The 14,789-nt window shown below is 41.0% G+C and overlaps 1 protein-coding gene across 15 annotated transcripts in view; it reads left to right on the forward strand.

Annotated features, from left to right (window-relative positions):
- FBRSL1 (fibrosin like 1) overlaps positions 1-14,789 on the forward strand; it is a 305,906-nt gene that overhangs the window by 126,293 nt on the left and 164,824 nt on the right. For 13 of the 15 annotated variants that reach the window (XM_072144436.1, XM_072144440.1, XM_072144439.1 and 10 more), the window contains 2 exons: positions 3,593-3,694; positions 12,203-12,238. In XM_072144436.1, coding sequence (XP_072000537.1) covers positions 3,593-3,694; positions 12,203-12,238 — 138 coding nt within the window. The remainder of the gene's footprint in view (positions 1-3,592; positions 3,695-12,202; positions 12,239-14,789) is intronic. The other 2 variants (XM_072144443.1, XM_072144450.1) reach the window with 1 other exon arrangement.

The following is a 14,789-nucleotide window of genomic DNA, read 5'->3' on the forward strand; positions in this document are numbered from 1 at the left end:
AGAAAATTAACATTTTCACCACCGGTGGGGAGAAGTCACCATATTAACCTACTCAGTTGACCAATAGAACATTGTCCTGCCTGCAATACCTGGTTACATCATGGATTATAAACTACAGGCTTTAACTTCGACATTGAATGGATTAAATGCACAAAGTTGAGGGTGCTACTATTCAAGTGTTGGTGTCTGCTGCTAACACTCATACTTTCCTGTAAAATGTCATGCTGCAGATAGATGTGCGTTATTTCTGCATGTCAAGCTACAATTCTGTAACTTAAAGAAAAGTTAGAAGATGCCATCGCTTGTGTAATACCCCTCTAAAGTTACCAGTACACAGTGTTGTCCAGTCATAGCAGTAACCTGTAAATTGCAACAATCTAACTTGTTAAAAACTTTATTTTAGTAATATGTAAATTAACAAGTTAGGTTCCAGGATAATTAAATTGCAGGTTAGGGCAGAGGCAGGCAGGAGGAATCTACTGTCAGATCGACTTCTGAAAGTAGATTTCTCAAGGTAAGTTTCCTTTTAAATGTCAAGTTATAGTATACATCTGTATCTAGTCATTGTGTATACACAATTTCTAAATAATTATCATTGTAGAAATATGCATAAGAATAAATAAGGAAACATGTATGGAATTTTTTAACCCATTGCTCATAAGAAAATATACTTTGTATAAAAAATTCTTCCAAATGAGCATTCCCCACTGACCTGAATGTGAGATTCTTATATGTAGTGGAGCCCTTATGAGTAATCCCTGTCCCTCAGCTTTACTCTGGTTTTGGCTAATTTTCCCCTGCTCTTTATCGTCTGTTTTTTTTTTCCTGCACATTCGCCATTTATTCCCAGTACATGCGCATTACTCATACCTTTAAAGAGAACCTGTCAGGAAAATTAACCCCGGAAACTAAATATATTTTCATAATCTGCCATTAGAAAGCATTGCCTTTATCCCTTCATTGTCCCTCTACATGCATGTAAACTTAAGCAATCAGGTCCTAAAGCTGTATGAAAATGACCTGAGAGATGTCCAATGAGTCATTTTCATATTCAGCTGTCCAGCTTATTCATGAGTGGGAGGCTCAGCCACATCCCTAGTGGTTGACTGACAGCCTGTATAATGGTGTGCTGTATAATGGTGAAATGGCTCCTCCATGTGCTTCCTGGTACTGGCAGCCATGCCCCCTGCAACCTGTGTGTATATAAGATACTCCTGTATACATGACTGACAGCTTGTATAATGACTGACAGCCTGTATACTGATGCGACAATCCTGGTTCTGGCTCCTCTACGTGCTTCCTGGTGCTGGTGCCCATGCACTCTGCAGCCTGTGTATGTATGAGATACTCCTATACACATGACTGACAGCCTGTATACTGATGCGACAATCCTGGTTCTGGCTCCTCTACGTGCTTCCTGGTGCTGGCGCCCATGCACTCTGCAGCCTGTGTATGTATGAGATACTCCTATACACATGACTGACAGCCTGTATAATGATGTGACACTCCTGGGTCTGGCTCCTCTACGTGCTTTCTGGTGCTGGCGCCCCCTGCAGCCTGTGTGAGTAAGATACTCTTATACACATAACTGACAGCCTGTATAATGATGTGACACTCCTGGGTCTGGCTCCTCTACGTGCTTCCTGGTGCTGGCGCCCATGCACTCTGCAGCCTGTGTATGTATGAGATACTCCTATACACATGACTGACAGCCTGTATAATGATGTGACACTCCTGGGTCTGGCTTCTGTATGTGCTTTCTGGTGCTGGCGCCCATGCAATCTGCAGCATGTGTATATGAGATACTCCTATACATATGACTGACAGCCTGTATAATGATGCGACACTCCTGGTGCTGGCTCCTCTGTGCTTCCTGGTGCTGGCGCCCCCTGCAGCCTGTGTGTATAGGAGAGATACAACATCTCCAGGCAGTTATGTTATAGCAGAACATGTCAGGTATTTGTGTAGCTGATGTCTTTGTCTCTCACATGTGTATTAGGAGGGCACAGCATGTCATCAGATAAAGCACACACACCAGCAATGCTTTACTATACTTTACACACAGACATGAGCACGGGGAGGAGAGGGGAAGGGGAACAGGGGTGACATCACTGCCTACGACCATGTGACAAGCCTCATTTACATAATAAAGAAAAGATGATTTTACAATGATCAAGGTATGAATTGACAAGATAAAGGCTGGGATGGAATCCTTTTGGGCTGCTCCAACAGGTAGTGGTGACAAAATTAGTGAAAGAAACCTGATGACAGGTTCCCTTTTAATGTTGAAATATGGTATGTAAGCCTAATTTGCACGGATCCAGATCTGTTACTGTGACTCTAGCACTGATTTTCACTTTGCTGATGCTATCTGTTCTGTTGCACAGCATCTCCATTAATAGCCAAGGATAAAAAGCTATGTATTGTGTTGGTTTGTGGTAATTCATACCTGTGTAAGTTGCTTTAGGGCTCCTAGCATTTATAGAGTATTTGCTCATGATTTTAGGCAGGCATCACCCCTACTCATAAGCAGCAGGTGTAAATGAAGATGATCTATCATTGCCACTGGCAGTGCTACTTAATTCTTGATAACAAATAGGGACCCAGAAGCCATAGAACATCCAAGAATTGATATTCATTCAGGCAGGTTAATAATGACAGCCAGTCTCCTAATTTGATTTCCTGTGCATCGAGCCATTAATTCTGAAAGGTTTCCTTACAGGTTACCTTACCAAAACATCCCACTGGTGATTTCTTAATCAGATTTGTAAAAAAGCAAAGGAATTAATAAAACAGATAACGAAATCAGCTCAAACCTATGTTGGTAGGTAATTTGTAGTGAAAACAAAGTGAAGGATGCTTTAATGATGGCTTCAGTTGCGTTATATATAAAATGTACAATGTAATATATGTCCCCATTGTGGTATACAGTGAATATTATCCTCCAGAAGTAAAACCACATAAGCATGGATTTACTGAAGGACTTGCTTAGTATTCTTACATTCACAGGAAGGCAGCTTTTCTAGATCATTGTCAGAGGAAATAAAAACTGAATGGGACATGCTGAGTGGTGAAATTGGCCAAAGAGGTTGTAGCGGGCCTCCGCTTCAGCTACTCCACGCCCCAGTAGCCTCCTTGACCCAACTACCCAGAAATCTTCAGCACTCAGCTACGAGGACCCGAGACCACGCAGCCGACAGCCTGCATTCTGCACATACTCAGAACGCCGCTTTCGTGAACGAGGGCGCACAACTCGACGTAGCAGCACGCTGAAGATATCTGGGTATCAGGATTAAGGAGGCTACTGGGGCGTGGAGTAGCTGCGCCATGTAGCCTCCGCTCCAGCTACTCCACGCCCCAGTAGCCTTGTTGGTAAATTAGCATATTATCTCAATTAAAGATTAAAAAACATAAATGGGGCTAAAGGATCTATCCTTACATACATTAGAGGCACCTATCACCAGATCTAACATAATAGGAAGATCTGTGGTGGTAGGTTTCCTGTAAGAAGTTTTGATTAATGGCCTTTTTAATGTTTAAAGCTCTTTATCTTTTTTTTTTTTTTTTATATCTGCCTCACTTTATTTTTCAGCTCAAAGTATCCAGAAACAGAAATGGCAGAAGCAATGATGACAGCAGTATCAAAGAAGCCATGAGTTCTCAGCGCAGCAGCTCCCATGACTGCCTCAGTGATGTAAGTATTCATGTTATGTGGGATTTTATTTGTGTACTTGTGTCCCCAACTTAAGATCTCCTGACTTACAGATGACCCCTAGTTACAGACTGACATCTCTGCTCACAGTGACCTCTGGTGAAGCTCTCTGGAGGCTTTACTTTAGTCCCAGGCTGCAATGATTAAGATGTCTGTAGAGAACTTTTATTGATCATTGGATTTTCAAAACTTTGTGCTGTCATAGGAACAAGGATTGTCACAGGGACAAAATAAATTGTCTGGAGCTACAAATATAAAATATATCCTGAACTACCTGTATTAAAATGTTACAAGAAAATGGGAAGATCTCACATAATCCTAAACATTAGTCTCCCATACACGTTGCTTTGCTGAATAGAGCATGGAAAAGAATGTGGCCAATCACGTATAAAGTAATATAACAAGTGTAAGCCATTGCCATTCAGGAACCTCCATCTGTAGCCACCATTTATTTTGTATATTTTCTTTTGTGAATTGAAATTTTGTTTCTCTTAAAAGTTGTGTCCTATCAGAACAGTGACTGCCCTCATAACCTTAGGGCCATCCTTGAGAGGGGCGTCGCCCATACTTAAAATGTTAAGGAAGCTTATACTAATGCAATACAGCTGCATTTTTTTTAGATTTACCATATATACTCGAGTATAAGGCGACCCGAGTATAAGCCGAGACCCCTAATTTTACCATCAAAACCTGGGAAAACCTATTGACTCGAGTATAAGCCGAGGGTGGGAAATGTATTGGTCACAGACCCCCCCCCAGTATATAGCCAGCCAGCCCCCTATAGTATACAGCCAGCCCAGCTTGCCCCCAGCAGTATACAGCCTGCCCCCAGTAGTATACAGCCAGCCCAGCCTGCCCCCAGTAGTATACAGCCTGCCCCCAGTAGTATACAGCCTGCCCCCAGTAGTATACAGCCTGCCCCCAGTAGTATACAGCCTGCCCCCAGTAGTATACAGCCTGCCCCCAGTAGTATACAGCCAGCCCAGCCTGCCCCCAGTAGTATACAGCTTGCCCCCAGTAGTATACAGCTTGCCCCCAGTAGTATACAGCTTGCCCCCAGTAGTATACAGCTTGCCCCCAGTAGTATACAGCCTACCCCCAGTAGTATACAGCCTGCCCCCAGTAGTATACAGCCTGCCCCCAGTAGTATACAGCCTGCCCCCAGTAGTATACAGCCTGCCCCCAGTAGTATACAGCCTGCCCCCAGTAGTATACAGCCTGCCCCCAGTAGTATACAGCTTGCCCCCAGTAGTATACAGCTTGTCCCCAGTAGTATACAGCTTGCCCCCAGTAGTATACAGCCTGCCCCCAGTAGTATACAGCCTGCCCCCAGTAGTATACAGCCTGCCCCCAGTAGTATACAGCTTGCCCCCAGTAGTATACAGCTTGCCCCCAGTAGTATACAGCTTGCCCCCAGTAGTATACAGCTTGCCCCCAGTAGTATACAGCCTGCCCCCAGTAGTATACAGCCTGCCCCCAGTAGTATACAGCCTGCCCCCAGTAGTATACAGCTTGCCCCCAGTAGTATACAGCGAGCCCTGCATTAAAAAACAACCTCACGGTGGCGCCTAGTATGACGCGCCGCTGCTGACGTCATACTAGGTGCCGCCTGGGAGAAAAACAATGGCGGCGCCCGGCAGAAGAAAGAAGACGGGCGCAGAAGCCTGAAGAGGACCCGCGCAGACATCGGGGGAGCAGCGCTGAACATCGGGGCTACCGGAGGGTGAGTATATATGTTTATTATTTTTTAAATATTTTTTAAGTATGCATGTTATGTATTGACTCGTGTATAAGCCGAGGGGACGTTTTTCAGAACATTTTTTGTGCTGAAAAACTCGGCTTATACACGAGTATATACGGTATTTCCATTCCTGAAACAGATAAAATTGTGCAGAACTTTTTAAAATAACATTTTTTTCAAATATATGAATTACTACATTTCTGTATTGCATAAAAAATGTACTACTAATTAAAGCAAGTATAGTTTAGTGCAGTTAGGTGCTGTCCTTTGCATCTAAGGGATGGATTATATTATACTCATGGATTTCTTGAAGTAGTAATTTTTAATAATGCTTCACTCAGGCCCTTTTGACCACCATAAGAGCAAATGAAATAACCTTTTTCCACCATGTTCTTGTTTAAGCAATAATGATGCATGGAGTGAAGGGTGAGCCATATACCTAGACGGACCTAGTCTTACAGGTGATAACTTTTACCGAAACCTTTCAGCTCCTACAGATGTATGATCACATGTGCTGTAAATGGGTAATCTACCACAGGACACCTCTGCTGGTGCCTTGTATCTAAGAACGAAAGACTCAACAATGTTCATACAAAGGCCCCTGATCTTGCCTCCTCCCATTCCCATTTCTGCCAGTATATACATTAAATGGTCATCCATTGCCACCAGTGTTTTTGGCTGATATACATCTTTCTGTTTATGTCCAGCTTATTGTTATCATTATTATTATTTCATCTGAATAAAAAATTCACCCATAATGTATAAATAAGCCGCATCAAAGAGATGACCTAATCCCAAATATATTTTCCACATTGTTGAAATATCTGTGTGATGGTGAGTGTTTCTATCAGCTTTGCATTACTAGCTGTACAGATAACTTAACTGTGGTCAACGAAGGAAGCATGCTTTGTAAGTAAGACTGTATATATAATATATTTCTAGGACCCCCCCCCCCAAATTAGATGGCCTGAATTATGTTTCCCCATCTTATATTCTAATGAATTGCAGTGCCTTGCCTGTTATTCTGCAGAGCTACAGCGAGAAAAAAAAAAGTAACATTTCTGAGATATTGGATTTAACATTTCAATAGCTATGCACGTAACCCCCTCCTTCTACCACCCTACACGTGGGACTCATGTTGAGTTCTATTAATGTGAAATATGCTTCATAAGTACAGCCTGTCACAGGGAAAGCTTTGTGCCAGCTAGATTCAATTGGACAGCTAATTTAGGTTTTAAATTGAAAACACTGCCTCTTTTTTTTTTTTAAATGCAAAGCAGTGGGTGGAGAGGTGGAGGTCTCCAAGGTTTTCATAACAATAACATTTGGCATTAACCAGCTCATGCCTGTCGTGATGAGATGAAGTGCCCTGTGCGCAAATCTTTCCTCTCCACATAGTATAAATGATCTTTTACACGGTCAGATGGCCGATTGACAATATAGCAAGTCAGATTCTCATGTATAGTTACATTTACATGCTGCATATATTGGGGGTGTCTTAATAATAAATAATTAATAATAATTCTTTATATAGCGCACACAGATTACGCAGCTCTACACAGAGCTTGCCAGATCAGTCCTCACAATCTAATTATAAAAGACTCTCCAAAAAATACTGGTATGTTGAATAATCAATCCCCACAGATTGCCATAAGCATAGGATATTTCTCTATCCTACGTACAGTATTCTACTACAGTCACTTCATCTAAGTTGTCATGACTAGCTGTATATTACCCCCAAATTTATGTGATTACTCCTTATAGAGGACAAGATCCTTAGGACGATAATCTAGACAGAAGAATTTCAGTGCTTTAATAAATCTTCCAGAACCTGTGAACAGGTTATATAGTATTAAACGGTCATTATCTCTTACTGACCCAATTATTTCTCCATGTTTGTAGACATTAGTATTATTTTTTTTAATCGATTTTCATGTTGACTATATCTCATCAGTCGAGTCATCTTGATATTGCTATATAGGGATATAAAAGTTTCCTGCACCATATAATTGTGCACCCTAAAATAGCGCTTGAGATGTTACTCTGTATCAGTTTACATTGCAGCGCGATCATTTACCATAGAAGTTGGATCCCAAACAGTATTTTCAGCTTTTGGTCTCCCTGCCTTTTATTCTGTAGGGAAGGAGAGGGAGTACAGGGGGGAGGCGGGAAAGGAGATATCTGCAGCAAATGTGTTTAAGAGCTGAAAGTATTTATTAAAAATGTCAGGAGAAAAGTGCTCCTGGCAGATTAAAGCTGTATTTGAGTTGACAGCTTTGACAGGCGAAAGTGATGGGAGGGGAGGAAGAAAAAAGGGGCAGGGGGGGGGGCTGTAGCTGCAGATTTCCTCTAGTGTAGATTCCTCAGATCAGAAGCAGAGTCGTTCTGATTCAATTATGGGATGTTAATTAAGAAGTGTTACTGGTGGGAGGGGTACTAGTCTTCTGCAGGTAGAACTTTGTCAGATTTTTCCGTAGGTAGACGTCAACAGAACGTGTAGTACACCAAATGCAAAAGTTGTTTCTTCTGTCATATTAGCAGAAGAACCCCCCCTACCCTCCAGGAGGTGGAAGAATGGAACATCATAAAGAGCGGTGGAGGCCAGAAGTGTTACTATGGCAACAGCTTGAACCTATCCTAGTTCTACGTAATGATGTGCTCAATTCCAGCTCGCCATGTGGGGCATTTTGATTGGTGGTAGAAATGAATTATTAGACCTTACAGCCAATGAGGCGTGATTAAATCTGTGAGCAAAGCAGCGACGTGTTTATCGGGCAAAATATGCTTATTATTATTCTCACTACCAGCTCCAGCCTATTTTATCTAGTGTCACAGACTTTCCATCTACTAATGATTTTTATTTCTCTGCCATATATTAACAATGATATATATATATATATCCCCATAGATATATATATAATATAAATATATAATTATTAGGCCTGTCAATGCATTTATGTGTAATTGTTCTCTTAATCTATAGAGATGCTATGACCTGTGTTACAATCCATACATGGTCGTGCATAATGGCTGTAAGACAACAGGGAAATTTTTTTTTCTTTCTCTGTTCATGACCCAGCTTAAGAGCTGCCTGTGTTCTAATGGATTTTCTCCCTCGCTCAATTGAATGGATTGTCCCTCATTATCATTTAAATAGAAGCTTCAGTCCCTGTGAACATGGAAAATTTGAATGTGGTTGTAAAGCTGTGATAATGTGAAATATTCTGAAGGTGAAAGGAGGGTGTGAGGAGGGATGGAGGGAGCGGAAAGCGAAAAAAGGAAAGAGCTAATGTAATTGTTGTAGATTTCCCTAGCACCACCCACTACATGATGGGAAATAGACCAATAATTGTCTCCCTGGCCTTGCCAAACGGGATGCCCTAGTTAGCTGGAGCTAACACTCTAATTGTCAAGTGCGCCCCCCCTAGATGAATGAAGATGTATTCAGGGCACAGCAAGGGCTAAACATGAGTGATACCAAGAGGCAAAGATTAAATTGGCAATTATTGGCTTAGCAGGAAAGGTTGGCAGGTGCACTGTGCTCCTCTGACTCACCAGGGAAAATAGGAAATGCAGCTGCATTATTCACCCGTACACTGCTTAACTCCTTCACTGCCGCGCTACTCACTGGCACGTATGCGTTTGATGATTATTGGGATTATCACACAACTGTGTTTATCGGATGAGCCAACGCCAGGATTGCTTAAAGTCCTTTATTTATAGAGTTGTATTCTGAAGATTTCATAATCTTTGTATCCTAAATGTTTGGTTTTTTTGCCAGTCAAATAGACATATTTTGCCATTTACTGTATGTTTCTTCTGTAGAATGTTTTCATTCATTCACAGCAAACACAAAGAATATAATAACATGGCACGGAAGCTGATGAAGTGTGTGGACTTTGCAGACTATTGTACGACCAGCATCAATATCCTTCTGTCTGGTAGACAATCTCATGTACACTGGGTTGCAAATGTGTTGCCAACACTTGAAATTTTCGTTATTTTTAAACATTACAGCCACAAATTTAAAGATTTGATTTTTCAATATATTTGTATTTCTCCAGTATGTACAAGTAACTGAGTGTTACCTTATTTAGTTATTTGGTAAAATTCCTTATCACTTGTGATCTCCGTATGAGCAGGTGACATTACATGGGCCAGAGGGGTCTATCACACTTCCCATGACACACAGACTCTCCTCAGATGGGAGCAGAGAACATATAGCTACTGCTAATGATGAGAGCCATACACTGCTAGTGATGGAGGGGGCAGTGCAGTCTCCTGATTATATATACTGAGCGTCTCTTACATTTTGTAGGATATTTAGTGAGAAGTATTTAATGCACTGTCCTCCCAGCAGGCAAAGGGAGTACAGTCTGTAGCTGGTCATGTGATTCTCACTGTGTATCATGGATGCCATCATAGAGAAAAAGAAATCTACTAGGCATAATGGTGTCAGATGCAGACAGGAGGTTGCAAATTTGTTAACTGTGTGTCATACATTCTGAACTTCTTATTTTATATGATACCGCAATACAAAGTATCCAATATTCCTTGTGTGTAGATGTATCCAGAACCCTGTATATCTACAAAAAATCCATGTGTCCAATTAAACTAGCACGGGGGGCACACGGCAGCGCGCGGGGAGAGGAGGAGGGGGAGAGCGCTGCTCACCCCCGCCCCTCTTTTTTTTTTTTAATCCTATTTGTCCTATTTTTTTCACGGGGTACGGAGCGGTACGGTGCCGCACGTGTGCTGCACCGTACTGCTCCCATAGGGTGCCGCGCGTCCATTGCCATCTATGGGGGACGTATATCGGCCGTATATACTTCCCCCTTGCGGTAGTGTGAATGCAGCCTTAAGGTGTGTCCACGGGTTGCATTCAAAACTGTCTTATTATCAGTTTTGAGATGCGTTCACACGTGGTGTTAACGCATTCTTTTTTAAACACATCACAACAACTGAGCAGAGGAGATTTGCCTGATTACATTGCTGTCAACATTAACACATAGACTTGTTAATGAATGCATTAACCCCTTAAGGATGCAGCGTTTTTTGTTCATTTGTCGCTCTGCACAAATCCATAACATAAAAATTTTTCTTTTTTTTTTTTCCCAGTGTATGGAGCTGTGTGAGGGCTTATTTTCTGCGTACCAAATTTTACTTCTCAGTGACATTGTTTATTATTTCATGCCGTTTGGAAAAAACTCCAAATCTGGTGAAATTGCCAAAAAAAAACGCATTTTCTTGTGGGCTCAGTTTTCATGACTTTCACTTTGTTCTCAGAATTACACCTCTGCTTTATTCTTTTGTTTGGGACGATCATGGTGATACCAAATTTATACAGGTTTTATTGTGTTGTAATACAGTTTCAAAAATTAAACGAATCTGTACAGAAAAAAAATATTGTTTCAACATCTTCTGACGCTAATAACTTTTTCAAGCTTTGGTGTATGGAGCTTTGTGAGATGTAATATTTTTTTTTAAATTAGCTGATGTTTTCATTGCAACCATTTTGAGGACTGTGCGATCTTTTGATCACTTTTATTACCTTTTTTATGTGATGTAAAATGGTGTAAAAGTAGTGTTTCCGACACTTGGGCGCCATTTTCCATTATGGGCTTCACCGCTAGGAATAATAGTTTTTATATATTGATTGGGCATTTTGAGACACGGTAATACCTAACATGTTTGTGGTTTTTACTCTTTATTACTCTTTGTTTTATAGTAGTTCTAGGGAAAGGGGGGTGATTTGCATTTTTTTTTTTTTTTAAACTTTTTTTTTTTTACTATTTTCTTTTAAGCCCGCTAGGGTACTTTAACCCTAGATCGTCTGATACTGTATTGCAGTATATGGCATTTTTACAACCAAGGCTGTCATGACAGCCAATTGCCGCTCCCTGATGACATCCCAGGGATCGATGATCGGAACAAAGATGGCGGCACCATGCACCGCTGTCTTTTAAAGGAACACGTGATACTTGCGATTGGTGCTAGCACCGATTGTGGGTATTACCGGTGGGTATTTGCTGTGATATTTGCAATATATCTGTATGGAGAGGGTTAATCACATGAGCCTTCTTCATACAGCCTCAGTACCTCTGTGCCGTACTTGTACGGTAAAGATTGCGAAGAGGTAAACATTGCATTAAAGAATACATTAACGTCGCATGTGAATGCACCCTTGGTTGCAGTTTTGTTAATTTAACAGGTGAAAGACATGGACTGAACTGGTGACTGATTCTGAAGGGGAAACCTGTACAACAATCTGCACCTAAACCACCTCAAAACTGATAAGGATTAATTGCAATGTGTGGACATAGCCTGTCTCCTGGAAGCGCTCCCAGCTGTGAAGGCAATACTTTTTCACCCCACTGTATATGAACACATTCCTCATTTTCCCACCATTTTTGTCAGATAAAACAAACATTAGGGCTGAATAATGTGGGAATAATAATGTATTTGTATGAATTGCATGCATCTTTGAGCTATCTTTCCATGTACTACTTGATAAAACATCGAGGAGAGTCGTTTGCAGATTACCATTAGCAAATTATGCATTTTACTGGCTAGGACTATGGCTCCAATATATTTTCCTAATTTTTAGAGTATCTAACCAACATTTTACCTTCCTGGGAGTCTGTAGTAAACGGCTCATGAACTGACGAAGAAGATTTGTGTTTGGCATTTTCAAAGTTTGGCAACATGGTGAGTTTGTCTTTGCTGACCATGCTCTCTTTCCTCCACAGAGCTCAGCTCAGTCACTCTCTGGACGCGGCTACTCAGTAAGTGTTTTCTTTCCTTGTTATGCCTGTTAGTGAGTAGATCATTTGCTTTGAACAGAAATTATGCAAATTGGTCTGGACTAATCTTAGGAAAGAAAGTACTTAAAGGGAACCTGTCATCAGAAATTGGCCTAGTAAACCAATACCAGGATGTTGTAAAGCAGCTGTACAGCTTCCCGAACATGTTTCTTTCATGGCCTGGTGTGGTGGCATCATCCTGAAAATCAATTTTAATGTGAGATGTACATTGGTTTTATGAAGTCAAAGAGGCGGAGAGTTTAATACTGAAGTCAAGCTTTCCCTGCCTCAGAATGTCCCCTTCACTGTAATTGATGGTCCTGCATCCACGGACATCATTGAACAGGTTTCCTGAAGTCCTTCGCATGAAGTCAATCACATGGGAGGAGGTGTTTAGGGGAAGGGAGAGTTTAACTTGCGTGGTAAACTCTCCACTTCCTTGACTTTATATATATCGAACTTACAACTTCGCTTAAAAGTTGATTTTCTGGATGATGCCGCCAAACTGGGCCATGAAAGAAACGTGATCTAGAACCTGCTTGACAACATACTGTTTTTGTTTTATCTGGCCAATTTCTGATGACTTTCCCTTTAACTAAAACAGCAGTCCTTTTTGTGTGTTGTGTTGTGTAAGTTTTAATGTCCTTTAGCTGCATGGGGCTGATCGATGCTCAATTGTTTGCATTTTTTTGCTACTGATCTCATAAACATACATGGAAGTATCAGGAATCCCTTAGGGGAAGAAGGAAAAAAAATATTTGTGTGATATGTAATTTGGAGTCGGAATGCCCATTTAATTTTACCTATAGTTTGCATTACTTTTTTTGTTGTTTTTGGTTCTGTAACTTGTGTGGATTGTAAACCGTGATGATCAACAGAAGATGTATCTTCGTATTTTATTTTCATGAAATGTGCCTAGGTCAGCGCTTACATCATGCGGTATATTGATATTAGTCAGACCATAACTAGTAACAGGTTACCAACCAACTTTCAGTCTTTTTTGCCCTGATATGTATTGTACCATATTGTTTGGTGTGGTGATGTAAGTAGTTTTGTAACCAGAGCCTTCTAACTGAAGCATCATTGGCTTGCTTTAACTATGGCTGACAATGGGCTCTACATGTAATAGGCTGAAGTAAAGAAAATCGGGAACTTATGAGGAGCTAAACCTCGGCAATTGTTCCTCTGCTTATATATGTGGCACAAAGTAAAAACCCGTATTCCTCGGCCCTCATCAGTAATACAGGACTATAGTGTAGCAGACCTTGAAGAGATAGAGATTGGAAAGGATAAAAGCAGAAAATGGAAAATGAGCAGCTCAACCATAAGACATCCGGCACATCTTTCTGTAGCTGCTTGTCATTTTAATGGTTACAATTCTACTTCTAGTTGGAAAAGAAATGCATTAAGATCCTTATGTTGGAAACAATCTCTTAAGCTGTTTAAGTTTGGTAGTGTGTTTAATACCCATAGTTAGAAATGCTTTATCATATTGCCCATTTTAAAAGATATTTCATGTACAATTTGGACAAATGTCATGTTTCCCCCTTGGCTCATAGATCTCATATTGATGACCTATCCCAGTGGTGGCGAACCTTTTAGAGACCAGGTGCCCAAACTTCAACCAAAACCTACTTATTTACCATCGAGTGCCAACCTGACAATTTTAACAGCAACGTATTGCTCTCTGTTGCTCTATATTGCTCTGCTATTGCTCTCTGTTGTTCCACAACATGCAATCGTATCAGCCACCAATACAGTTGAAAGCAGGAAGCCAAATTCAGACATCATTGTAGCTTCTCTCCAGGGTCCCTCTGTACAGGAAAAATCGTGTTGCCAGTAGTAGTACCTCCAAAAATATTATGGCCCTGTTCACACCTTCTTACTCCTCTTGTAGTTCTAATCAGTCAAGGATACGTCACCTTAAAAGAGTGTCGAGAGCTGCATTTCAATTGTCGAGGACTGCAGAAAGATTTAAGTCCTGACAGGTGAACTTTGTTCTGGGGCAACAGCCTGGGTGCCCACAGAAAGGTCCCTGAGTGCCACCTCTGGCACCCGTGCCATAGGTTCGCCATCACTGACCTATCCTATGGATAGTTCTTTACATGTATGTTGTTAATCCAATAGGTACATCCTGTATTACCTTTGTGTATTTAATTGCAAAACAACTACAGAATTATTGTACATCGTAGGATTATTCTGTGAATATTAACAATAGTTTGAAATTATCAACTGTTGGGATAATTTGCATTCTAGGTGTGCATGAAATGGCTTTGCCAAATACAGTTCACTCACCTTTTACTTAGACGTCTGGATGACGTGTAAACCCAGTCTTATGATCTGGGATTGTAGAAATGGCCTCATCAAGCTGAATGTTCCTTTCTTGGCCATTGTTATTGTTGAATGTTTTATCTATTTGTTTTGTTCATTTGTGGCACTGTTAAATGTGGTGAAATACTTTTGGTTGAGCTATTTTGGACAAATACAGTAACACAATTGTGTCTTACACGTGTAGCATGTCTTACTCTGCTTG

This window comes from Engystomops pustulosus, chromosome 1 (genome assembly GCF_040894005.1).
Source record: "Engystomops pustulosus chromosome 1, aEngPut4.maternal, whole genome shotgun sequence".
NCBI classification, from domain to species: domain Eukaryota; kingdom Metazoa; phylum Chordata; class Amphibia; order Anura; family Leptodactylidae; genus Engystomops; species Engystomops pustulosus.